The sequence below is a fragment of the Aquarana catesbeiana genome, linkage group LG10 (genome assembly GCF_042186555.1).
Source record: "Aquarana catesbeiana isolate 2022-GZ linkage group LG10, ASM4218655v1, whole genome shotgun sequence".
In the NCBI taxonomy this organism is placed as follows: Eukaryota; Metazoa; Chordata; class Amphibia; order Anura; family Ranidae; genus Aquarana; species Aquarana catesbeiana.
In genome coordinates this window covers 198,522,545-198,550,445 of record NC_133333.1, presented here as the reverse complement: position 1 = coordinate 198,550,445, position 27,901 = coordinate 198,522,545, and the positions used below count along the sequence as shown (strand labels likewise).

At 40.1% G+C, this 27,901-nt stretch overlaps 1 protein-coding gene across 3 annotated transcripts in view; it reads left to right on the top strand.

Annotated features, from left to right (window-relative positions):
* DRD2 (dopamine receptor D2) overlaps positions 1–27,901 on the top strand; it is a 794,711-nt gene that overhangs the window by 382,863 nt on the left and 383,947 nt on the right. For all 3 annotated transcript variants that reach the window (XM_073603096.1, XM_073603094.1, XM_073603095.1), the window contains exon 2: positions 3,264–3,561. In XM_073603096.1, coding sequence (XP_073459197.1) covers positions 3,295–3,561 — 267 coding nt within the window. In that variant the 5' untranslated portion in view covers positions 3,264–3,294. The remainder of the gene's footprint in view (positions 1–3,263; positions 3,562–27,901) is intronic.

The following is a 27,901-nucleotide window of genomic DNA, read 5'->3' as shown; positions in this document are numbered from 1 at the left end:
GAATGCCCAAGATTCGACATCGGAGTGCGGTGTGTCGATAATGAAATGAATTAAATGTTTGCCTTGATTATGAAATGAATAAAACATCTTGCCATGACAGAGGCCTGACTCGGTCGTGCCGCAGCTGCGACTGACAGCGAACTGGACTCTGGAGCATGTATTGAAATGAGGCAACAGGAAACATTGGTGCACACCGGAATGAATCGGTGCATCACGGATGCGACTGGATTAGAATCAGAGCGCAGGACATAAAAATGAAATGAATGAAATGTTTTGCCCTGACAAAGGTGCAAATTGATGCAACTGGATTCGAATCGGAGCGCGGTACCTGACAGTAAAATAGTTTTGATTGCCATGACAGAGGCAAGAATCGATCATACCGCTGTTGTGACTGACTATGAATCGGACTCTGGAGCATGTAACGAAATGTGGCTAAAATACCTGGGGCACGCTGCGACGAATCGGTGCATTTTTAATGCAACTGGATTCATATCGGAACATCACACGTGACAGTGAAATGATAGGCCATGACAGAGACACGAATCGGTGAGCCGTAACCTGCGACTGACAATGAATCTGACTCTGGAGCATGTACTGAAATGAGGCACACTGGAGTGAACCGGTGCATCTTGGATGTGACTGGATTTGAATCGGAGCACGGTACGTGACTGAAATGAATTAAATGATTCAAAATGGTTTTGAAATGGTTTGAAATGTTCTGAAATGTTTGTGAAATGAATTCGTTTCGAAATGACAAGGGTCTGTGTACAGAATTTTTTGCGAATGACAACGACTTGTCTTGTGAAGCATGGTAAACAGTTTTAGACATGCCTGAACGAAGCGGCGTCTGTGTCGCAGTGGGGTACAAAATAACGAAATGACTAAATAATGACGGTACGAGTGGTATGCATTACGGTTATGTGTGAATTTTTTTACGAGTGATTCGTAAGTTTGATATCACTGTTTAGTGACATGATATCTAACAATGCGAGAAATGAAAAAACATCAGCCGAACCCTACCTGCGTCAGCCGAGCCAGGCCCATTGGTAACGAGGGCCTCGAAAAATCTAGAACATGGGAACTTTACGCATACGGAACTCACGAACACGAGAACTCACGGACACTGAGTTTCAAATAGTCGGCCTAGTGACGTAGTATCGAGCACAGGAAACCGACAAAGACCACAGGCGAGCAGGCTGGTTAAATACCCTCCCATAAATTCAGGCCACCATACTGGCCTTCCTACATATATATATACTAGACTGCATATATATATATCAAATACACTGCCAATAACTAACCTGCCTGCCTAATCTAGCTCAAACTATCTCCGTACACACATTTTATACATGGCCGCTATGTAAGCAGCCTTATATAGTGTGGGGCGTGGACTTACTCCCCCTGAGCCATGATTGGCCAAAGGCACCCAAAGCGTGCTGTGATTGGCCAAAGCATGCATATCAGGTGCATGCTTTGGCCAATCATCATACAGCAATGCATTGCGATCTCGCAGTGCATTATGGGGCGTTCCACAAATAAATATAATATTCGCTGTTTGGTGAACGGGTGAACACCCAATGTTCGACTTACGTTCGATTGGAACATCAAGCTCATCCCTATTCCTCACTGACACTAACATGGCATACATGTGCAAAATCTCCCTCACTAACCTAAAACATACACGTAAGATGCCCAAACCTTTTCTTTTGTAGTTTATATATTTATTTCTGTATGGGTCTCTGCAGATTTTTCCTTAACATATATATGTGTGTGTGTAGATAGATACTGTACATAGATGGAAAAATAGGTATAGTGTGTATACAATACACATTAACATTTTAGAATTTAAAAATGTATGTATTTATATGTTTATTTATTTATTCATCTATCCAGTTGGTAAGTAACTATATTTGCCTGGATTAGTGTAAAGTGATTATTCCTGCGCTATCATGTAAGGAGAACAGAGCAAATAGAAAAGCTGCCTGCACCGAATAGGGTACAACTAAACCCAAATAATCAGAAAAATGTAATGGGGGGGGGGGGTGCTGCGCTAAACCAGTAACAAAGTAGTGTAAGATAAATACTAAAATTCAAACAATCCCAATGGAATAGGAGGCGTAGCACTAGTATAAATGATATGGAAAGATATTATATGACATCATATCTATACAATGCGATAAGGATGGGGGGGGTAAATGCTGCGCTACTCCAAAAAAACAGTATATTGCTACAGGTAGTAGTACAAAATGGAAAGGAGTAAGTGGAACTCTCACACTACAGGGGAAGCAGTCCCGGAACTAGCTGCAAATCACTGAATGTAGATAAATAAGAGGTAGTGGTATAGCATAATAAATACATATGAATGGTAAAGTGCACAGTGCAAGACATAAAGCCATAAGCGGTTAATAAAAAATGTGCAAAATATAAATGTGCAACAATACAAACTGTGAAATGCAATCACATGTGCAAACTCTATAATACATAAAAATACATGTTGGGATTGTTTGAACTTTCGTATTTATCTTACACTACTTTGTTACAGGTTTAGCGCAGCACCACCCCCCCCCCCCCATTACACATTTGCCTGGATTAGTCAAACTTCTCCCATAAGCTCCAATCACACCAATACATGTTTTCATGCTTTTTTGCAGAAACACAGGACATTTTTAACATGGGTTAGTTTGCATTTTTGTGGCTCTGTGTTTTTGGAAAGGGTCAGGGACTTTTTAAACGAAAAACTGCTTTTTTTCTTCCTTGGTTCAATGGACTTTAACGGAAAAGCTGAAGAAAAGTGTTTTTTTACCGTGATTCTGACACTATTTGCATTTTGTGTTTTTCAATCTGCCCCACAACAAATGTTCCAAAAGAAAAAAAGCATAAAAAACGCAAAATGCAAAACATGGCGGAATTGTGGTAAATTGCGGTAAAAAACACAAAAAGCGCTGCAAAAAGCACTGCAGAAATGCTCAAAAGGGAACTGCATAGGTGTGAATGGAGCCTTAATGCTGGTTTTGTTCCTATCACTGAACACTCATATACATGACATGACTAATATTAAAACAGGCTTAGTGCCAGCTTTAGACATTTTCTGGAAGGCAGCGTAAACTTGTGATAAGCCATTTGAGAAAAGATTAGACAGTCTTTGTAAAAGAAGGAAATGTTGCTGTATTACTGTGAAGAAATTACAGAATTTATCAGCAGGACATTAGGTAAAAACAACTTTGGCAGCAATAAGTCAAAACCATTTTGCTTCTGTTTTACAGGGCTCACTTGCAGAGGGGCCTTCTTACCTTCATGGATCTAAGGAATCTGTCCATGTACAATGATGAATTCAACAATGGCACCAATGGTACAGACATTGGACAGAAGACAGAATACAATTATTATGCCATGCTCCTTACCCTCCTTATCTTTGTCATTGTCTTTGGAAATGTTTTGGTGTGCATGGCGGTTTCCCGGGAAAAAGCTTTACAGACCACCACCAATTACCTAATTGTCAGCTTGGCAGTTGCAGACCTTTTGGTGGCAACCCTGGTGATGCCTTGGGTCGTTTATTTAGAGGTATGTGTATAATCTTTATTTTTTATACAATGGTATCATATGTTTTTTTGTGTTTTTTTTACAGTTGTAACCACAGGTTTTATATTTAAATATGGTCCGGATAAGAAATAATTAATACATTTTAGCACCAGAAAATTATATTTATAGCCAGAGACATCTTCTATTTGCAGAGTTTAAAAAAAGAAAAAGTTCACATTTGAAATATGTTACACACATTTTTGGGGTCTAACATGTAACATATTCCAGCACTTCCCCTCCACACCCCCTGATCCTCCCCATTTGTTACAGCAGATGGAAGTTCGTCTCCCCTGAAGCTGCCATCACAGTATAAATTGGCTTGGCTGTGCTGGGCTCCTAATGCACAGCTGTGCCATTCGATCACAGGGATCCGTGAATGAATAAACTAGAAGGGAAGAAACAGAAACAAATAAATGAGTGAGTCATTTATTAGTTCCTGTGGTACTAAGGCGAGAAGATCATTTTTTAACCCTTTCACTACCCATTTCTCGTACACATCTAGCCTCTAGCTTGCCGTTATCTTTGACCTAAATATTAACCTTTCATTTCCCTTATCCTTTGCATCTGCACATTAACTGCTTCATTTCCATCTTCACATGGTATGTGACCAGTACATTAACCCCTTCACCACCTCCTCCCCCTGCATATATATATATAGATATATATCTATATCTATATCTAGATATAGATATAGATATATATCTATATATATATATATAAATCGTGGCTACACTGTTACATGACTACTGAATGTGGAAGTATGACATCACTGTAAAACTCAAAATGGCCTGGTAATGCACAGCAAAACTACTGATTTCTCCATTGGAAAATTGTTCTAATTAAGAAAGCTTTTCCAACTGCACTGCTCAGTCAAAATTTGCTTAAAAAAACAAAAACAAAAAACAAACATTTTTTGGATGTTTAGAGGGCGTTTCTTTTAGGGAGTTGCATTTAAGGTTCTTTGTTTAATTTGCTTTAGTGTTTTTTTCTGCTTATGTGTTTTTCCTTTTTTGTGTATTTGACTGTCATTTGTGTATTGCCACTTTGAGGTTTTTAATGAATTTTTTTTTACATTGTTTTTTTTAATTCCTTTGATACTAACAAGAGGGTAATTTTTTTAGCACAAGACCAGGTCCACGATAAAAAGGAAAGGTTGTTCTATAGCCTTCAGAACCCATTCAAAGCCCATATCTCATTTAAATCGACCAAAACAACCTAAATTTATATTTTCATTTGATATGCTTTGCAAAAATAGCTACATTTAATCAAAATATCACAATATTCACATGAATTTTGAGGAGATTGCAACTCCCAATTCTTCATTTTAATATATTTAGTAGACATGTGCACACTGAAATATTTCATTTCAGGAATTTCGTTTTCGTCTGAAAAATAAATTTATTTAGTTACTCCCGAAATTTGCTTTTATTTATTTTGTTTAGTTAAAAAAATACATTCATCCGAAAACCTGATATAATTAAATTCAAATCTGTCATAGAAGGCTTATGGTGTCTGTCGAATGTTCTAAGATTCGACGGAGCAGCTAAACTGTACAACGCTGCAATCGTACATTTCAGGTCAAATGTTCCGCCTACAAGCTTTAGTAGAATTCTAATGTTGTATGACACTAGTAATAATTATATGGGCGGAGCATTTGATCATATATGTCCGCTCGCAGCGACTGCTTCGTCGAATCTTTATGTCGAATCTTTTCTCTCTATGTCGAATAATCTTGGACTAATAGAGTTAGGTTAGGCACATTCGACCTTTTTTGCTATTGTCTCTATAATGTTGAATCTTTTCGCTCTATGTAGAATAATCTTGGACTAATAGAGCTAAGATTAGCCACATTCGACCACAGGTTTGACCAACAGGCTATTGTCAGCGTCATGTCAAATCTCCTATCTATATCGAACTGTTGTCGCAACAAAAACAAAAAAAAAGCATTTGTTTATGTCAGGTCTTTCGGTTTTGAAAATACCCGAAATTCAGACGAAAATGCATTCGGACAAAAACGCATTCGGACAAAAACTAATGCACATGTCTAATATTTAGGCTCCATGTAAACTGGACTTAAAAAAAGTCTGTTCTCTTGGGAGTAAAAAATGCTCATATAGAGCATTTTTTGTACAAAGTTTAAATGAGTTTAGGAGAGTGTTACCTTTTTTCTGCCTCCAAGCTCCAATCATAAATGCTAACCAGGGTTTTTTTTTTTCTGCCTCTAAACGTAAAACTCAAAATATGCCTCTTAACTTCCTAATGTGCATGGACACATAGGATAACATAGAGCTGCTTCTACAGGCAGAACACAAAACTCCTGTAGAAGTAACGTTTTTTATTTTTTTTTTCCTCAAAAGATTTTATTTAGTGCATCAGAGTAGACATAACATATATGTAATTGAATATATAATGACAAAGGGAATGAAGCTCATTGTTACACAAGTTGGTAAGAGTACAAGACGTGCGATAGATAATTATACAAAATCTGATGTGTTGTTGGAAAGTTGTAAGAAAGTACATTCTATATTGAGATATTTGACTGAACCAACCAGAGTTAATGTGGTGAATCTGAGGAAGAAGACTATATTCTGTAAAACAGAGAGCTTCAAAATCATAAGTGGGGTAAAAAGGGATAGAGAGGAGGTTGACCCAAGAGCCATTGCAAGGTATAGTATGATCAGAATTAAATCAGCTACCATGGCAATAGGACAGAATCATTAAAGGATGACGGTAAGTAATGTTTTATCCAAGGGTGCCATATTTTATGGAATTTGGGAACTTGATTACATTCTATAGCCACCATTTTAGCGTGAATCATGGTATTGTTCATTCTGTGTTTCGTCTCAGCTACCGCCAATGAAGGGGTCTTCCATGCTTTTTTAATCCAGTGTGCTTGGAGCCTACATATGCATGTTTCTGTAGTACAAAACATGTTTTTTTTTTCTTTATTGTCCTGTTTGACAGCTGGGATAACATGATATACAGGAATAAGGGCTCATAAAGCTTGACTTTATTGAGCGGTACACATAGCAGTTTGGTGGCGTAAAACATGTAAGTCGGGACTATAAACGGGGCAGTAGCCAATAGCTTTCGTCTCTTCATTTATTCTGAGTATGCGTGGCACTTTGTGTGTCGGATTTGTGTACACACGATTGGAATTTCCGACAAAATTTTATAGCAAGCTCTCAAACTTTGTGTGTCGGAAATTCCGATGGAAAATGTGTGATGGAGCCCACACACGGTCGGAATTTCCGACAACAAGGTCCTATCACACATTTTCCGTCGGAAAATCCGACTGCGTGTACAGGGCATTACTGTGCTGTATTTGAACTGCAAGTAAATAATGTGAAACATTATTTTTCTTGTCGAACACTGTATTTGCAATTCAAATAACAAATATGGGGGCTAATTCATTAAAACTGGAGAGTGCAAAATCTGCTGCAGCTCTGCATAGAAACCAATCAGCTTTCTGTTTTTTTTTTTTTGTCAAAACTTAAAGAGGAACAGCAGTCTGCTCACATAATTTGTAATAAAAACATAAAGAAGGGGAATTGGATAGGGATTATAGTGGTGCCTAATATATAGAAATTGACGGTATTTTGCTTAAAAAAATATAAATTTTATTACATAGATGTACAGAAGACAACAAACATATGGTGCATAAAATATAAGCAGAGTAATATACAGATAGTTATACTGGCCGTATACTTCAAATGGTCACTGATGCATGTCAAGTCCCTACATGTTTCACCAAACAATGGCTTCTTCAGGGAATTATATGATCATCAGTGTTCAACAGTGGCTCTGATAATAATAAACACATAACTAATTATTACAAAGTCGGGAAAATAGAAATAATTTGAAAAAAAATACAATAGTACCAGGAAAAATACATACAAATATATATCAAGTGTCATGGCTCATAGACTGTCCCACCCCACAAATCCCACCCAACTTACCAAGGAGACCCCCACAGAAGGGCACACGGCAGGACAGCCCAACAATCACGGCAAAGAGAGGTTTTGTCCGTGTGACCAAAGGGGGCATACAGGGGCCCAGGCTAGATTAAAGTTAAGAAGAAAATTATAAAAGGGGGTAATATATATAACATAACACAGTCCAATTTTAGGGGCTAACATAGCCTCAATACTTACATATACTAATATTATACTATATAAACAGTACTGTAAAGTTGTAACTTCACCATATATAACACACTGTAAGTAAAAAGAAGGAAGACATGCCGATAAGAGAGAAAAAAGGGATCAAATATATTATGATAGAAAAAGGGAATACAAGAAATAATGAAAGCAAATAAAATATACTGATAAGGTGGAAATAGAATCTGTAATACAGCACTACAGAGGCACCACAATGCAGCCAAGTATGATGAACCCTGCAGGAATATGATATATCCCAATATAAGCCTGCAGTGGATAACAGCCAGCCAAAAAGAACATCCCATCACAATATGATAGGTGGCGTCAATGTATAGTAGTTTTCAATAGTAGCCCAGCTTATGGAAGAAAAAGGAAGAAAGGAAAATAGAGGGAAAACATTGTCTCAGCACAGCAATATATGAAAATTTCATCAAGCAGCACAAGCCCACGGGTGAGCACAGCATCCAAGTTTACCTGGCATCAGTGTAAATGTCTTAATGGCCACCCACAAGATCCAGCTTATGGAATGCTGGTATCGCCGGCCCTATATACGCCCCACTCAGTCGGCGTCTGACGTCACCGACCGAGTGCGGATAAAACAGGGCTACTGTGCATGTGATGGAGGGCCCTCCATTCGCCTACAAACCCCAGAGTGCCAAGCGGCTGTGAATGGCTGTCTTGTGATGAAACCGCGTCACATGATGCAGTAAACACATAGGTGAAGGCAGGCAGAACTAATCCCTGTATGATAGCCCGCCCAGCAGATCGGATAGGGCAGAGCAGAACAGGGGAGAAAAAACCCCAGGCCAGGCTAGCAAAACTCTAGCGCGACTGGCAGCAACCAAAAAGGGTGTCTGTCCAAGAACAGGAGCAGACGCCCGGGGCATATGTGCAGCCACACATAATGTCCACCCAAGGCCATCATGGACAACCGGATGTCTGCCCAAAAGAAGGGAGCCGTCAAGGCAAGAGGGGAGAATTACAAGTCAGATGACAGGCACTGGAAACTATACCGGTGCACCAACCAGTGGGGACCAATGCCCAGCAACATGAACCATGACACATGATTAATAAAATATAATTAATTGAACAAAGCCTAATTATACATAGGTTTTACCCAAAGTAATAATAATGTTAAAGATAACACACAATTAGTAAATGTCTATCTAGAGAGACGGGAAAGTATGTACATATATTAATCTGTTTTATAGTGTATAACTATGCAGTGACACAAATCACCCAATCCAGGATAGTAAAATGGCTAAGGGGATGCATAATGTGTGAGAGAGAGGGAGGCAAGAGGGAAATAAAGCATTCATGACCACTGCCATTACTGACAAAATAACCAGGATTGAACACATACACTTTACATAAACATAAATAAGGAAAATCTCTATATTACACAAAAGATTTAAAACTAATATACTCGTTCAAGTCGGGATATCTTGTGGCATCCAGATTATGGATCCACCGGGTTTCTAATTGTAGTAACGTGCAGTCTATGCCCCTGCCTCTCACATGTAAAGGTATGTGTTAATGTTCAAGGGCAGTGAACATGATCAGGTTGGGATCAAAATTATGCTGAAGTCCCACATGTCTGCTGATAGCAGTGGTCATGAGGCATTTGAAAATGGGAGTAGTGTGGTCCTTAAAAAAAGAACGCTTGGTCTTACCTACATAAAAACATCCACATAGGCATTTGGCCAAATATACATCGCCAACTGTATGGCAAGTTACTCCATGCAAAATAACATGAGTTTGAACATTTGGAAGAATGGTCTCGTAGCCATTAGAAATTAATCGACATACATCACATCTCTCACAGGAAAAGGTGCCTTTATGGGATGTGTGGTCTCGGGCCACAGAGGAATAGTGGCTCCTAACCAAACAATTCCTAAGAGATGGTGCATGTTGGTAAGTAATCTCAGGGTACGGTTTGATACATTTTTTTAATGGTTGTATTAAGACCAAGTTTTAATACTTCAGTTTCATCAATTGATAGGGGTGCAAAGGAGAGATTGATAATCTTTAACTCTGCATCTCCATGTTGTCTTTTGATGCTTGAAGGGCCAACATCGGACTCAGAGACTGGTCCAGTGTTTTTACTAAACAAATTGGGGCTATTTTGGGATCAATAAACAATGTGCTAATGGGAAACATTGAGGAAAGGTTAGGTTCACTTACCCTCCTGGTGGTAGTAGAAACCGGAAGAGAAGATAAAGTACTGTAGGTGACATAATGCTCTGTGCAGAATTCAAAGCCAGAATAGATGTGTTAGACGAAGCTTTAAGTGGACGTAATGAAAACTTCTTGCCATTCTAAAGCTTCCCTCCAACTACTTTGCATATTATTTTATATATATTGTGATTCTGTACTTGCCAAATATGCTGCAGAAATCTCCCTCCACTATATCTGGCTGCAGCCATTTTAACTGTGGGCAGCTGAAGCTTTAGCCTGTTCCCTTTCTGGATTTACACACACACACACACAGACATACAGAGGCACACCTCCAGCTCTGCAGCCCTGCAACTCTCATTGGCCTTCTTATGACCCATCTTCCCTGTCCTCCTGGCAAATTCTCACTAGAGTGAGAGAGAGATCTGCACATGGTGCCATAAGGCTAGGCGCTTTACCAGACAAGAAACAGGAAGTGGGCATTATAAGGTATTTACTGGCAGAAAAAAACATGTTTTACTATCCAATGGTAAAGTGATTGTAAAGGCTCTTTAACCACTTCAGCCCGGAAGGATTTATCCCCTTCCTGACCAGAGCACTTTTTACAATTTGGCACTGCGTCGCTTTAACTGCTAATTGCGGGTCATGCAATTCTGAACCCAAACAAAATTTGCCTCCTTTTCTTCCCACAAATAGAGCTTTCTTTTGATGGTATTTGATCACCTCTGTCGTTTTTTTTTTTTGCGCTATAAACGGAAAAAGACCGAAAATTTTGAAAAAAAATTATATTTTCTACTTTTTGTTATAAAAAAAAATCCAATAAACTCAATTTTAGTCATACATTTAGGCCAAAATGTATTCCGCCACATGAAAAATGTCAATAAGTGTATATTTATTGGTTTGCGCAAAAGTTATAGTGCATACAAACTAGGGTACATTTTCTGGAATTTACACAGCCTTTAATTTATGACTGCCTATGTCATTTCTTGAGGTGCTAAAATGGCAGGGCAGTACAAAACCCCCCCAAATGACCCCATTTTGAAAAGTAGACACCCCAAGGATATTGCTGAGAGGCATGTTGAGCCCATTGAATATAATTTTTTTGTCCCAAGTGATTGAATAATGACAAAAAAAAATTACAAAAAGTTGTCACTAAATGATATATTTCTCACACAGGCCATGGGCATATGTGGAATTGCACCCCAAAATACATTCAGCTGTTTCTCCTGAGTATGGGGATACCACATTTGTGGGACTTTTTGGGAGCCTAGTCGCGTACGGGGCCCCAAAAACCAATCACCGCCTTCAGGATTTCTAAAGGCGTACATTTTTGATTTCACTCCTCACTACCTATCACGGTTTTAAAGGCCATAAAATGCCCAGATGGCACAAAACCCCCCCAAATGACCCCATTTTGGAAAGTAGATACCCCAAGCTATTTGCTGAGAGGCATGTTGAGTCCATGGAATATTTTATATTTTGACACAAGTTGCGGGAATGTGACACTTTTTTTTTTTTGCACAAAGTTGTCACTAAATCATATATTGCTCACACAGGCCATGAGCATATTTGGAATTGCACCTCAAAATACATTTAGCTGCTTCTCCTGAGTATGGGGATATCACATGTGTGGGACTTTTTGGGAGCCTAGCCGCGTACGGGGTTCCGAAAACCAATCACCGCCTTCAGGATTTCTAAGGGCGTAAATTTTTTATTTCACTCTTCACTGCCTATCACAGTTTTGGAGGCCATGGAATGCCCAGGTGGCACAACCCCCCCCCAAATGACCCCATTTTGGAAAGTAGACACTCCAATCTATGTGCTGAGAGGCATGGTGAGTATTTTGCAGCTCTCATTTGTTTTTGAAAATGAAGAAAGACAAGAAACAAAAATGTTTTTTTTTCTTTTTTCAATTTTCAAAACTTTGTGACAAAAAGTGAGGTCTGCAAAATACTCACTATACCTCTCAGCAAATAGCTTGGGGTGTCTACTTTCCAAAATAGGGTCATTTAGGGGGGGTTTGTGTCACCTGGGCATTCCATGGCCTCTGAAGCTGTTATAGGCAGTGAAGAGTGAAATAAAAAATGTACGCCCTTAGAAAGCCTGAAGGCGGTGTTTGGTTTTCGGGGTCCCGTACGCGGCTAGGCTCCAAAAAAGTCTTACACATGTGGTATCCCCATACTCAGGAGAAGTAATAGAATGTATTTTGGGGTGTAATTTCACATATTCGCATGGCATGTTTGAGCAATATATCATTTAGTGACAACTTTGTGCAAAAAAAAAAAAATTGTCTTTTTCCCGCAACTTGTGTCACAATATAAAATATTCCATGCCTCTCAGCAAATAGCTTGGGGTGTCTACTTTCCAAAATGGGGTCATTTGGGGGGGGATTTGAACTGTCCTGGCATTTTGTGCACAACATTTAGAAGCTTATGTCACACATCACCCACTCTTCTAACCACTTGAAGACAAAGCCCTTTCTGACACTTTTTGTTTACATGAAAAAATTATTTTTTTTTGCAAGAAAATTACTTTGAACCCCCAAACATTATATATTTTTTTAAAGCAAATGCCCTACATATTAAAATGGTGGGTGTTTCATTTTTTTTTCACACAGTATTTGCGCAGCGATTTTTCAAACACATTTTTTAAAATTTTAATGCACTAAAACACACTATATTGCCCAAATGTTTGATGCAATAAAAAAGATGATCTTAGGCCGAGTACATGGATACCAAACATGACATGCTTTAAAATTGCGCACAAACATGCAGTGGCGACAAACTAAATACATTTTTAAAAGCCTTTAAAAGTCTTTACAGGTTACCACTTTAGATTTACAGAGGAGGTCTACTGCTAAAATTAAAACATATAACATAGATTGATGCGCTCTGATACAAAGTTCAATCAATGTGAAAAAATAATTTTTTGTGCTAAAAAACCAATGTGATAGCAGCTTGATATCATTGTCTCTCTAACAATTTTTATTTAATTAATTGCACGTGCATTCACATACATTTGATTTACACTTATTTGATTGTATATGTCACGCTAGAACATTATTGCGCTTGGTGTTTTTGTTTATTTACTACTGCTAAAATTATTGCCCTCGATCTGACCTTCGCGTTGATACCTCACATGCATGGTGTAATTGCTGTTTACATTTGACGCCAGACCGACGCTTGCGTTCACCTTTGCGCAAGAACAGGGGGGGACAGGGGTGCTTTTTTTTTTTTTTTTTTCCTTTATTATTTTTTTTTATCTTATTTTTAAACTGTTCCTTTCATTTTTTTTAAATCATTTTTAATGTTATCTCAGGGAATGTAAAGACCCTAGATCTCTCCTCTGCCCTCAAAGCATCTGGGCCATAGAGATGATTGGAGCCATTGTGGTCTCTGATCAGCTCTATGGTCAGCTGGCTGAATCACCAGCTGCATTCTCAGGTTCCCTGTTGGGACAGGAGAGCCAGAGAAAAACATGGAAGATGGTGGGGGAGGGGTCATTCCCTTCCACTGCTTGTAAAAGCAGTTTAGAGGCTAATTAGCTGCTAGGATTACTTTTACATGAAAGCCGACCTCTGGCTGAAAAGAATGATACCAAGATGATACCTAAACCTGCAGGCATCATTCTGGTATAACCACTCAAAGTCCAGCAACTTACCAGTACGTTGCAGGTCCTTTTTGGGCATATATTGTAATCTTTTTTTTTTCATGCAGCCTGTGGGCTGAACGAAAAAAAGAGATTGATCGGTGGGTATGCCCACCATTAGAATACCTCCCTTCATATGCCGAAGCATGGGGGCATCCTCCCGTAAAAGGTAGGAGCAAATCACTGCTCCGCCCCTGCTGCCCCCATGCTTCGGCATATATCACCTCCGCTGGAGTCACGGCTTTATTTATCATGGGAGCAAACGCTGTTGCTGTCAAGATAAATAAATCCGCGCTGCAGCTGAATGGCGTACCTGAAGACAAAAAAATGGTTAACAATAAAACACAGTAAACGGTAAAGTATAAAAAATTGCATACCTGAAAAGCAAACATGATAAAACATAATAACAATAAAACATTGCAGAATAAAATGCAGTAAAAAAGAGCAGAACAATAGAGAGAGAATAGAGGGAGAGAGAAAAATAAAATGACAACTATTTTTGTTTTTATTTTATATATTGTTTTGTGTTTTTTTTTTTGTAACTATAACTTTTGTAACTGTAACCGGTTCCAGGTTCGGGTCTCTCAAAATGCGAAGGCATCTTGAGAGACCCTGTGAAAGTGTGCCTAGTCTGTGCAATGCTGTACCCTACGCTAATACTCAACTAGTGTATGGTAGCGTTCAAAACATTCACCAATGCAAAGACCAGGATTGTTAGGACAGGAGGGACAATAATACTGGGTGTCACGCCTATATCCGCGCTTGCTGCAGACACAACATCTTTTTTGGGGGGGTTTGTTGGGTAGGGGTACTCGGGAGGACATAAAGAAAATGCCTCTCATGCAGCCGACTGCATTTGGTTGGGGATGTGAATAGGGGAAGTACGGATGCAGCAGAAGTGGTGGGTTCCCAATTAGGATTGGTGAATGCAGCAGGAAGGGCACTATGGGCACGACGGGCCTGTGTTTGTCTTCTTCTTGGTGGCAGCGGGACACTACTTGTGCTTGCCACCTCACCAGCTTGGACTGCACTTATGGGACTCGCCACGTCACCAAGTGTTACTGCAGTGCTGGTTTGACTAAAACCGGGGTGTACTAGGCCGCTGGTGCTTGCCAGTTCAGCAAAACGCTACCAAAAAACTGTTAGCGATTGCAGGGATCAGGCCTGACTCTGCGAATGCTGCATTTATGTGTTTAGTGTTTTGTAAGTTACAGTGATCGATCGATACTGCACCTGTGTGGGCTGGGCTGGGCCGGGTGGAGGGGCAAAACGCAGGTGCTAGCAGGTATCTGGGCTGATCCCGCTAACACTGCGTTTTTGGGAACCCTAAACTCCTGGGGACGCTAGTATAGATCTGACCGGATCAGATATTGATCCGTTCAGATACTATACCACTAAGGGAGGTGTACGGTGCGTGCATGGGTGTTAGCGCTACTGGCACTAACCTGGCGCTGCCTGGGGCTGGTGCTTGCCAGTTCACCAAATCGCTACCAAAAAAACTGTTAGCGATCGCAGGGATCAGGCCAGATTCTGCGAACGCTGCAGTTATGCGTTTAGTGTTTTGTGACAGTGATCGATCGATATTGCATTTGGGTGGGCTGGGCGGAGGGGCAAAACGCAGGTGCTAGCAGGGCTGATAACACTAAGGGAGGTGTATGGTGCGTGCGTGGGTGTTAGCGGCACTGGCGCTAACCTGACGCTGCCTGGGGCGACGCAGACCCTATCTTACCCTAAAACCTAAGTTATATCACCACCGGGCGATCAGGGGGCTAAACCTTTATTAGGTAATAAATGGCGGGTGCCCTGACACTATAAAAAATAAACGAACTAACCAGCGTCACCCATAACAGTTATACGGTGATCACTAGTGATAGGGTTAACTAGGGGGCAATCAAGGGGTTAAAACCTTTATTAGGTAGTATATGGGGGTCCCTGGCGCTATAAAACGCTGACAGCGAACCTATATATTTACTTCCCTAACTAGCGTCACCAGTGACACTAATACAGCAATCAGAAAAATGATCGCTTAGTGACACTGGCGACGGGGGGTGATCAAGTAGTTAAAACTTTATTAGGTGGGGTTAGGGGGGTATCCTAGACCTAAAGGGGGCTACCACTAACTGCCCTACCATACTAACTGTCACAAACTGACACCAATGCAGTAATCAGAAAAAAAAAAAACTGCTTGGTGTCAGTGTGAAGGGTGGGGTGATATGGGGGTGATCGGGGGGTGGTGGGGGGTGTAATGTGTGCCTGGCGTGTTCTACTGTGTGTGTATGTGTTTTACACTCACATCGATGTCTTCTCTCCTCTGCAACGTAACGGAAAATACTGACCCGAGGAGAGATGACATCACTTCCTCTGCTGCTGTTTACTATACAGCAGCAGAAGAAGGATTTAATTGGCTGGGAGCGATCGCGAGGGGGCCACGAATGGATGGCCTCCCCCTCACCTCTCATCACTCCCGGACAGAAGCCGACCGCCTCGGGCACCCGGGGAGGTCCGATTGGACCTCCTGCCCACGGGAGGCAGATGACGTACAGGTACGTGATTCTGCCTGCCTGTGCCATTCTGCCGCAGTATATCTGCGTGAGGCGGTCAGCAACTGGTTTAAAAAAATAATTAAATAAACATGTTATACTTACCTCCTCTGTGCAGTTGGTTTTGCACAGAGCAGCCTGGATCCTCCTCTTCTCGGGTCCCTCTTTGCTGCTCCTAGTCCCTCCCTCCTTTGAGTGCCCCTCACCCACTAGCTTGCTACAGGGGTCACTCAAGCTGAGTCAGAGCTCTGTGTATCCATTCAGACACAAATCCCCAACCTGGCCCCACCCCCTCTCTCCCCTGATTGGCTGACTTTGATTGACAGCTGTGGGAGCCAATAGCGCCGCTGCTCTTTCTGAGCCAATCAGGAGGAGTGTACTGGATGGCTGAGGTGATTGTGGACATTGCTGGAGGGAGAAGGCACTCAGGTAGGTAATTGGGGGGTGCTGGGGAGGCTGCTACACGCAGAAGGTTTTTTTATCTTAATGCATAGAATGCATTAAGATAAAAAACCTTCTGCCTTTACAATTCCTTTAAAATAACAAGGGCAGAAGATTTACAGTAACAGATGGAAAGTTGAAAAAATGACTGAAGACCCGCTTTAATTGAACAAGCTTAAGTTAGATTGGCTACCATGCAGAGCTGCACCAATTTTTGCCCTCTCCAGTTTTAATTAATCTCACTGTGTTTAAAGGGAATGTCCATCCACATGAGCCCTAAAAAAATCCAGAATAATTAAGACTTCTACAGTTTAGTATCTTTTTTATTAAGACATAGCTTAAGAAACAGATGACCCTATTATATTGCCACTATAATAAAAAAAAAATATGTGTTTGCTTCCTCATTATTCTTATCTGTTTTTATAACATTTAACAGCGTAGGATTGCTGGTGTTGTATATTTGTATATAAGAGATGAGTTCTAACAAAACTGAGCGCATTTGTAATGGGTACAAAATAACATTTCTTTATTAACAGAGGAATGTTTTATATAAATATTCATTTTTTGTACATTCTTGTTTTTTTTTTTATAATGTATTATGTAAAACTCATATATTTATATTATTTGTACACACAATTATAAATAAAGTCTTTTTGTTTTCCTTAAAACTGGGACTTTATTATAGTTCTTAGCAACTGAAGATAAAGATTTTAGTGCAAAAAAAAAAAAAGTATCATGGACAGTACTCTATTTTTTTTGCAAGCGCTCTAATACGGCTACAATCACCACTACTATACAGAACCCCCCCCCCCCCCCCAAATCCAAAGGGTAAAGCCTCCGGATTGGGTAAGAAAGAGGATAGGCAATGGCAAACTAGGCTTAATGTTATGCAAAACTACTGAATTAATTAGAGTAGTATGAAAAGTAGGTAAAAACATATGTCAAACATTACTCTATATGAAACACACACAGTGCTAATCACCACAATTCGAACACCAAGGTGCATACAAACAATGTACACTATACAAACGTCCGGACGTCTATTATTTATAGCAAAATGACATTTCAAAGGAGAAAAACTCATTTAAAACTACTCGCGGCTATTAATGCATTGCCGGTCCGACAATACACATAGAAGTTCATTGATAAAAACAGGGGAACCCCGAACCAAAATTTAAAAAAAAAATGACGTGGGGGTCCCCCTAAATTCCGTACCAGGCTCCTTCAGGTCTGGTATGGATATTAAGGGGAACCCCGGCCAAAATTTAAAAAAAAATGACGTGGGGGTCCCCCTAAATTCCATACCAGACCCTTCAGGTCTGGTATGGATATTAAGGGGAACCCTGCGCCAAGACTTAAAAAAAAAACGGCGTGGGGTCCCCCCAAAAATCTATACCAGACCCTTATCCGAGCACGCAACCTGGCAGGCCACAGGAAAAGAGGGGGGACGAGAGAGCACCCCACCTCCTGAACCATACCAGGCCACATGCCCTCAACATTGGGAGGGTGCTTTGCGGTAGCCCCGCAAAACACCTTGTCCCCATGTTGATGAGGACAAGGGCCTCATCCCCAAAACCCTGGCCGGTGGTTGTGGGGGTCTGCGGGTGGGGGGCTTATCGGAATCTGGAAGCCCCTTTGACAAGGGGACCCCCAGATCCCAGCCCTCCCCCCTGTGTGAAATGGTAAGGGGGTACAAAAGTACCCCTACCATTTCACTAAAAAAGTGTCAAAAATGTTAAAAATGACAAGAGACAGTTTTTGACAATTCCTTTATTTAAATGCTTCTTCTTTCTTCTATCTTCCTTCATCTTCTTCTTCTTCTGGTTCTTCTGGTTCTTCCTCCGGTGTTCTCGTCCAGCATCTCCTCCGCGGCATCTTCTTCCCTTCTTCTCCTCGGGCCGCTCCGCATCCATGGCATGGAGGGAGGCTCCCGCTCTTCTCTTCATCTTCTTCTCTTCTTCATCTTCTTCTCGTCTTCATCTTCTTCTTCACAAGTGCTTTGGGGGTACCCCAAAGCACCATCCCCATGTTGAGGGCATGTGGCCTGGTATGGTTCAGGAGGGGGGTGCTCTCTTGTCCCCCCTCTTTGCCTGTGGCCTGCCAGGTTGTATGCTCAGATAAGGGTCTGGTATGGATTTTTGGGGGGACCCCCACGCCATTTTTTTTGTATTTTGGTGCAGGGTTCCCTTTAAAATCCATACCAGACCTGAACGGCCTGGTATGGATTTTGAGGGGGACCCCTACGCCATTTTCTTTTTTTAAATGGCGCAGGGTTCCCCTTAATATTCATACAAGACCTGAAGGGCCTGGTATGGAATTTGGGGGGACCCCCACACAATTTTTTTTTAATCTTGCTTCGGGGTTCCCCTTAATATTCATACCAGACCCAAAGGGCCTGGTATGGATTGTTGGGGGGACCCCATCCTGTTTTTTCAATGACTTTTATCTGACTTTTGTCTGTATTGCCGAGACCCGACAATTCATTATAGCCGCGAGTTTTAAATGACTTATTTTCCTTTAGAAATGTCATTTTGTGCAGGGACTGTTCTAAACATGGGGAAAAATGCGCGACTTTACAGGCATACTATAGACACCCCCCAGGTATGAAATTTAAAGGAATATTTCACTTTTATTGTTTCACTTTAAGCATTATTAAAATCACTGCTCCCGAAAAAACGGCCATTTTTAAAACTTTTTTTTGCATTGATACATGTCCCCTGGGGCAGGACCCAGATCCCCAAACACTTTTTATGACAATACCTTTAAATATAAGCCTTTTTAAATTAGCACTTTTGATTTCTCCCAGACTTTTAAAGGGTGTTCCGCAGCTTTCGAATTTTCCATGGACACCCCAAATTGTTCCCTATTCGGCGAACAGGTGAACACCCGATGTTCAAGTCGAACTTACGTTCGACATGAACATCGGGCCCATCCCTAGTTACAAGCATATCATTCAGCCATTTCACAGCTGATCAATCTCACCAGTGGTATCCCATGTTAAAAGTAACTGCATACTGAGACCACCCCAGCTCCACCTGAACATCTAAAGTCCACATGGTCAACAGCGGAATTGTGTCTCACTGATAATCTACAGTCCATATATCATAAATTGGTCTTACCGCACTCCATGAGCAATTTGCAAACCCGATTCTCAAGTAGCAGCTCTAAGTTTGCCGTGCTTGCTGATTTTCCCAGCTCTAAGTCTGTGTACACTGGCCGCAGTAGTCACCTGTATTGACATGTCTGTGTTTCCCCATGGTCCCACCACAGTGCCATGTGTTTAAGGGATCAAGGGACATGGATCCAGGACATCATGTGACATATTGGTGACATCAATGCGTTTCACTAATGTGCAAGTGTAGCTTCGTCAGGACGATAACAGCAAAGAGACTAATGAGTTATTATGAGGTAGTTTAATGGTCCCTGGGGTGTATATGTGTCATCAATTTCCAGCCTAACCTATCTTGACTGATGCAGTAATTTTCCTCATTGGCACATATGTAACACATATATACATAATAGACATCCAGACGTTTATATAGTGTACATTAATTTACTGTATGCACCTTGGTGTTGTAATTGTGGCGATTAGCACTGTGTGTGTTTCATATAGAGTAATTCTGCATAATATTAATTGCAATTGCCTAACCTCTTTTTCACCCAAACCAGGGGCCTTACCCTTTGGGTTGGGTTTTTCTTTTTTCCTGTATGGTAGATAATTTTCGGTTATTATAGCAACACTTAACAAGTGAGTAGGCATATATTAGTAAGTAATTGATGATACCCTGCCCCCTTTTTTTTTTTATGGTCAATTTACAATCACCTCTAGCAACTAAACATATGGAAATCAATCCACCAAATTCTCGACTCTACCCAAATGGAGTCAATTCTGTGGTTTTGTTTTAAATAGCATTTGACTCCCCATTACTAGTTTATTAGAATTTGAAATTTGAAAAAAACATTTTCTGTTCTGCTGTCAAGCTGGTAATATTGCTGACTGTTGTTTTAAATGCAGAGGAAACATACAGAGTCTCTTTGACTTTAAAAGCTTGCCTACCAGCGTTGTTTTATTCTAAAGTCATAGTTCTGCTTTAGGACAACATCCTTTGGTTCACATTTTCTACCATATTGGTTGTGCATTAGTGGGTAGAATGGGGATCAGGGAGGACAGTTATGCAGCTTAGTTGCATTCCATGAAATGGTGCTAGAAACTCTGGTAAGGGGGTTGTTTTAACCCGATATTCAATAACCAGAGCGCAGTATAAAGCAAAAACATTTCAGACAGCAGTTTTAGGGTGACTTTATTTGAAACGACTAGCCTAGGAGCCATTCTAAAAAAAGTAATATCTCTTTGCTACTGTATGGTCAAAATCACACACGACTTCAAAAGTCAAGCTCAAAATGTGATGTTCTACCATAGTTTATGTTCTAAACACATTTTCTATTATTCCCAACATATACTACCTGTTGTTCTTTTGAACTTCAGACACAAAAACACCAAAGAAAATCAGATAAAATAAAATAAAAAATCTCCCATATGTCTAAGCAATAACGTACTGAAAGAGCAAAGGATTCAGTTATAAATAGATGTGGCTAATCTTTGTATGTTTGACATTTGAGGAGCTACCATGTAATAATTCTGTACTGTGCTGGAGAGCCAAGAGAGCCAATATAATTAACTGCTTCACTGCTGCTCTGGCGTGATTGTGTTAGCTATGAAAAAGTGGTGGTAAACTCATATAATATAAATAAGGTGATTCATTTAAGAGGAGAATATAAATCCTCAGGACAACCAAGAAATTAAGGTATAAAACAGAATCATGGGATTTATAAAAATTATTAGTATAGCATGATTTCAAAATAATTTCTCAGGTTTGTTTGAGTGAATAAAAGTCACTTATAGGATATATTGTGAGCTTTGTTAAAGATTTTGAAGCATCTTTTCTTTATTGGTGATTTGTAGTCTAATGTATATGTGGCTTATGTTTGAGAGTGATCCACAGTATCATCTTATATAAATTAGAGGTGAGTGAATCTGCTCAATCATGCTGATTTAGGCTAGCTCTGAGGAAGAGGGCCCTTTGAAATGCGTCAGCTGTGCCTATCTGTCTGGTGGTTTATGTTCTATGTTTATGATAATTCTCTCTTTTTTGAGTACAATGGATAGTCTTATTATATATTAAAACTTTTTTTTAGGATAATGCACTAGGCTGGTGCGCCTTCTTCTTATTTTTCATTTCAAATCTGCTCAAGGGTTTGTTGCTGATCTTGTTAGTAGATTTAATTTTAGGGCAAATAGGTACACTACCATAAAAAAGGCAAGGGTAGCTGGCATCACCACTAGGAACGTACACCAGTGCAAAAATATTTAAAAAAGTACTGTACAGTAAGGAAAGGGTCTTTTCAAGTGACCATAAAGGCAGCATTGAAAATACACAAGTACTTTAAATGCCATGCTTGGGGAATGCCTTAAAGCTGATTTTCATGTACAATCTAAACGACCACATACACTTGAAGTGCATATTTGGCTGTGAAATGTTATTTTTTATTTTACATTTAGCTTTGTTTACATATATCAGCAACTAAATATAAGTCATTTCAGTAAAAGAAAAAAAAAAAAACCTCCAGTAATTTTATATGTGATACAGGATTTTTCCTGCATTAACTGACCAAAATTGACCAGAAGTTCTTTGAGGCTGTCCTGTTCTTACAGATTCAAAACTGTCCTGCTACTGGCCTATTTCCATTAAACATTCATGAAGAATTAGTACAGTGGGTGCTACAGCAGTGTACAATTTGCCATCCACAGAGCATTTTTGATGAGGGCAAATTGGCCAAAAGGTATTTGAGACAAAGAGTACAAGTGGGTTACTGCAATAGCAGATTACTCTTACTACACAAAATAAGATACTGCAGATGGTACAATAGTTCAAAAGAACACTACATCATACCCCCCTCATTTTTGGATATTTTTTTTCTTCATATCTTTTTGGTATGTCCCATGTTGCTGCGGTGAGGTATGTCACTTCCGTGGCATTATCATGCCCTCCTCCTTCCCGCCATGTGTGTGTCTGTATCCCAGAAGATGATAGGACCATTCAGAAAGCGCCGCCCAACTCACATAGTTACATAGTTAGTCAGGTTGAAAAAAGACACAAGTCCATCCAGTCCAACCATAAAAAAACAAAAAAAACAAAAAAACAATATACCCAATACTATACCCACAGTTGATCCAGAGGAAGACAAAAAACCCCAGCAGAGCATGCTCCAATTTGCTACAGCAGGGGAAAAAATTACTTCCTGATCCCAGAGAGGCAATCGGATTATCCCTGGATCAACTTTACCTATAAATGTCAGTACCCAGTTATATTATGTACATTTAGGAAAGTATCCAGGCCTTTCTTAAAGCAATCTACTGAGCTGGCCAGAACCACCTCTGGAGGGAGTCTATTCCACATTTTCACAGCTCTTACTGTGAAGAAACCTTTCCGTATTTGGAGATGAAATCTCTTTTCCTCCAGTCGTAAAGAGTGCCCCCTTGTCCTCTGTGTTGACCGTAAAGTGAATAACTCAACACCAAGTTCACTATATGGACCCCTTATATATTTAAACATGTTGATCATATCCCCCTTATTCTCCTCTTCTCAAGAGTGAACAAATTCAGTTCCTCTAATCTTTCCTCATAGCTGAGCTCCCCCATGCCTCTTATCAGTTTGGTTGCCCTTCTCTGCACTTTCTCCAGTTCCCCGATATCCTTTTTGAGAACTGGTGCCCAAAACTGAATGGCATATTCCAGATGAGGTCTTACTAATGATTTGAACAGAGGCAAAATGATATCTCTCTCTCTGGAGTCCATACCTCTCTTAATACAAGAAAGAACTTTGCTCGCTTTGGAAACCGCAGATTGGCATTGCATGCTATTATTGAGCTTATGATCTACCAAAACCCCCAGATCCTTCTCCACTACGGATTCCCCCAGTTGTACTCCCCCTAGAATGTATGATGCATGCATATTCTTAGCCCCCAAGTGCATAACTTTACATTTCTCAACATTAAACCTCATCTGCCACATAGTCGCCCAATTAGACAGTGCATTGAGGTCGGCTTGTAAATTGGAGACATCCTGTAAGGACGTTATTCCACTGCATAGCTTGGTGTCATCTGCAAAGACAGAAATGTTACTTTTGATCCCAGACCCAATATCATTTATAAAGATATTAAAGAGTAAGGGTCCCAGCACTGAACCTTGGGGTACACCACTGATAACCTTAGACCATTCAGAGTAAGAATCATTAACCACTACTCTCTGAATTCTGTCTTTTAGCCAGTTTTCTATCCATTTACAAACTGATATTTCCAACCCTGTAGACTTTAGCTTACACATGAGCCGTGTGTGCGGAACTGTATCGAACGCTTTTGCAAAATCCAAGTAAACCACGTCCACAGCCACCCCTCTGTCCAAGGTTTTACTTACCTCTTCATAAAAAGAAATCAGGTTTGTCTGACAACTTCTGTCTTTCATGAATCCATGCTGTCTGTTGCTTAAAATGTTTTTTTCCAGCAAGAACTCGTCTATGTGGTCTTTTATTAAACGCTCCAGTATCTTCCCGACTATAGAAGTTAAACTAACAGGTCTATAATTACTTGGTAAAGACTTTGATCCCTTTTTAAATATAGGCACCACGTTCGCCCTGCGCCAATCCAGTGGTACCATTCCTGTCATTAATGAGTCCCTAAAAATTAGATACAATGGCTTTGAAATTACAGAGCTCAATTCTTTTAGGATCCGTGGGTGGATGCCATCAGGTCCAGGTGCTTTATCCACTTTTATTCTGTCTAAATATTTCTGGACCATATCCCTTTTGAGCCATTGTGGATCATTGGGGGCTGTGTCACTACCACCCCCATTATGGACATGAGCTTCCCCATGCTCTTTTGTATACACAGAGCTGAAGAAAGTATTTAATAAATTAGCCTTCTCCTTGTCCCCAGTCACCCACTCTAGATTATTTTGTAAAGGGCCTACATGCTCAGACCTGACCTTTTTACTATTAATATATTTGAAGAATTTTTTGGGGTTTGTCCTACTATTTTTTGCGATCTGTCGTTCATTTTGAATTTTTGCACCCTTGATTTCCTTTTTACATATTCTGTTAAATTCTTTGTAGCATTTAAACAACTCTAGTGTTCCTTCATTTTTATATTTTTTAAAAGCTCTTTTCTTATTGTTTATAGCTTTTCTAACTTTGACCGTGAGCCACATAGGTTTTCTTTTTAGCCTTTTAAACTTATTGCCCATGGGAATATACTTTGCAGTGAGGTCCCAAACAGTCTTTTTGAAGAATTCCCATTTCTGTTCTGTGTTTATCGCTGCCAATATTCCCTCCCAGTCTAAGTCCTCGAGAGCAGCCCTCATCCTTGGAAAATTTGCTCTCTTGAAGTTAAGTGTTTTTATCTTTCCCTTATGTATTTCTTGTTTACAGCTAACATCAAATGAAATCATGTTATGGTCACTGCTACCCAGGTGTTCCTTTATCCCACGCATGTGCAGTAGGAAACAGGCTGTGAAGCCATAAGGCTTCACTTCCTGTTTCCCTTAGTAAGGATGCTGGTGCAGAAAATAGACTGATTGCCCAAAGAGCTAGCAATTAGACTTAAAGTACAATTTCTTAACTGCCCCTTATGCAGTTTGTCATTTTTTTTCCTATCTTCTCCTTACATTAGCTTCAATACACTGTTACTATGGCAGTTTACCCCCCCCCACCCCCCATTTAGAGTGAGCTTATCCACTTTTTAGGCAAAGGAAATGCAGTGCATTATTCTTAGAAAAAAAAAAACTAATGGGAAAATCTACATCTACAATCTATACATTCCCTGAATCACAAAGGATTTGCCTTAAACCCATGGTAGCTGCCAACCTTACTAGCACTAATATAAATTTTCAAGGAAAATATAGGATTCAAAGTTAAAAGGAAAAAATTGTTTCCTTTTTTTTTTTTTTAGTCATGTAAATAAAATATATTGCTTATAAATATTCCATGCCTTTCCTTTCTATCCTCTATTAATCACTTCAATACCAGGCCTATTCTGTCACTCCACTCCTACATGTAAAAACCATAATTTCTTTGCTAGAAAATTACTCAGAACCCCCCAAATATTTTATATATATATTTTTTTAGCAGAGATTCTAGGAAAAAAATGGTGATTGTTGCAACTTTTTACGTCACACGGTATTTGCGCAGGAATTTTTCAAACGTGTTTTTTTTTTTTAAAAACTGTTTCATGAATTAAAAAAAAAGGAAACCGGTGAAGTTAGCCCAATTTTTTTGTGAAACATGATGTCATGCAGAGTAAATAGATACCTAGCATGTGACGCTTTTAAATTGCGCACACTCGTGGAATGCCACCAAACTTTGGTATATAAAAAAATCTCTATAGGCAACGCTTTAAATTTTTTTACAGGTTACCTGTTTAGAGTTACAGAGGAGGTCTTGGACTAGAATTGTTTCTCTTGTGCTAACGCACACGGTGAGTTGAACGCCGTTTACATACGTGGGCGCAACTTACGTATCTGTTCAGTTCTGTGCATGAGCACGCGGGGATGGGGGGCGCATTAAATTTTTTTATTGTTTATTTTACTTTCATTTTTTTATTTTTACACTTTCTCTTATTTTATTTATTTGTTATCACTTGTTTTCCTATTACAAGGAATGTAAACATCCCTTGTACAGGAAGTCCCTGAGTTACGAACACATTAAGGACTGTAGGTTTGTTCATAAGTGAAATTTGTTCATAAGTCGGAACACTGCTTGTAAGTGTAACTTCCGCCTGTGCAGGGATGTGGGATGTTGCGGCGTCCGCCTGTGGAGGGATGTGGGATGTTCCGGGCTCTTCTGGTCATGCAGTACATGAAGTACTGCAGTGTGGAATGTGGCAAGATAGGTGCTCGGAGGTATCCAGGACCAGCATGGAGCACAAGCAGCTAGCATTGAGGCTGTTCATAAGTAGGCGTTGTTCGTAAGTCGGGCGTTCGCAAGTCGGGGACTGCCTGTAATAGGAATAGTGCATGACAGGTCCTCTTTATGGAGAGATGTGGGGTCTATAATACCCCACATCTCTCCTCCAGGCTGGAAAAGCTGAGATAAAAACTGTCTCAGCCTTTCCAGCTGCGTCCCCGGCAATGTTTACTACCGCCGGCTCGGACGTGACGTCATAACATCGCGCCCAGGCCTCCAAGGGTCATAGAGTTGACTGGAGACCATCTGGTCCCCAGTCATCTCTATGATCAACTTTTAGTAGGGACCGATTTGTTCTCCAGCTCATCGATCAACCGGGTGAGCCCGGAGAAGCACCAGAGGGGGGATGTAAGTAAGATCAAGTGGCTGAACTGCCACTATGATTGTTCTTACGGTGCACAGAATTGCTGGCCGAAAAAGATGATATCTGAATGATGCCTGTAGCTGCAGGCACCATTCAGATATCCCACTCAAAGTCCAGGATGTCATGTGACGTCCTTGGGCTGGAAGTGGTTAAATATGTTGCTTACAGAGTTCAATAGTTCAGAATAAGATTTAGACACAACAAAATGTGTCAGAGCAATGACTTATCCAGCCTCCCATCATATCCCTGCCTGCCTATTCAGACATGACTCTATGAAGTTTGAATTGGAGATTCAGAAAATAAAGAAAAAGGAGTAACCCCATTGGACCCAACCAGATTTTGTCATACACATGCCTCCATCCCCATATATATATGTAGAAAGAGAAAGGAAAGGGTTTTGGGACTTTAAATGAGGCATGTATATGTACATAATAAAATGAAGGGTATCTAGTTATAAACAGGCTACATGTCGTTGTTCCCCCCCGGGAACAGCATGTAAACGTAGGATTATTAATTTAAATTCATAACTCCAATCAATTAAATGCAATTAATAAATGTATATGAACTAATGCGCAAAGAACCACAATGTAAACAAAACCCTGAAACTGACGGTATAATACCCGATAAAGAGCTGCCAACACAGATGGGTCCACTCAGTTCCCCCAGACTAAAATATTACATAAAAATATGTGGCGCTACTCCATCAATCAGTAACAATCAAATAATCCGAAATCACAACTATACTCATCTAAGATATAAGATAAAGTTGGCAAAATGGACTCTAACACATAAAATCAATGCAGAGAAAATATTATGACCTTAGGAAAGATATCACCATACAGGAATTAATCCAAGAGAAGATCAGTTCTATAATGTGAAAATAAATAAGTGAATACCAGCAATTAAAATGCTCAATAGAATATAGACTGTCTCAGTGCTCAGAAAAATAAATATAAACTGTATCAGCCACCCCTCTTC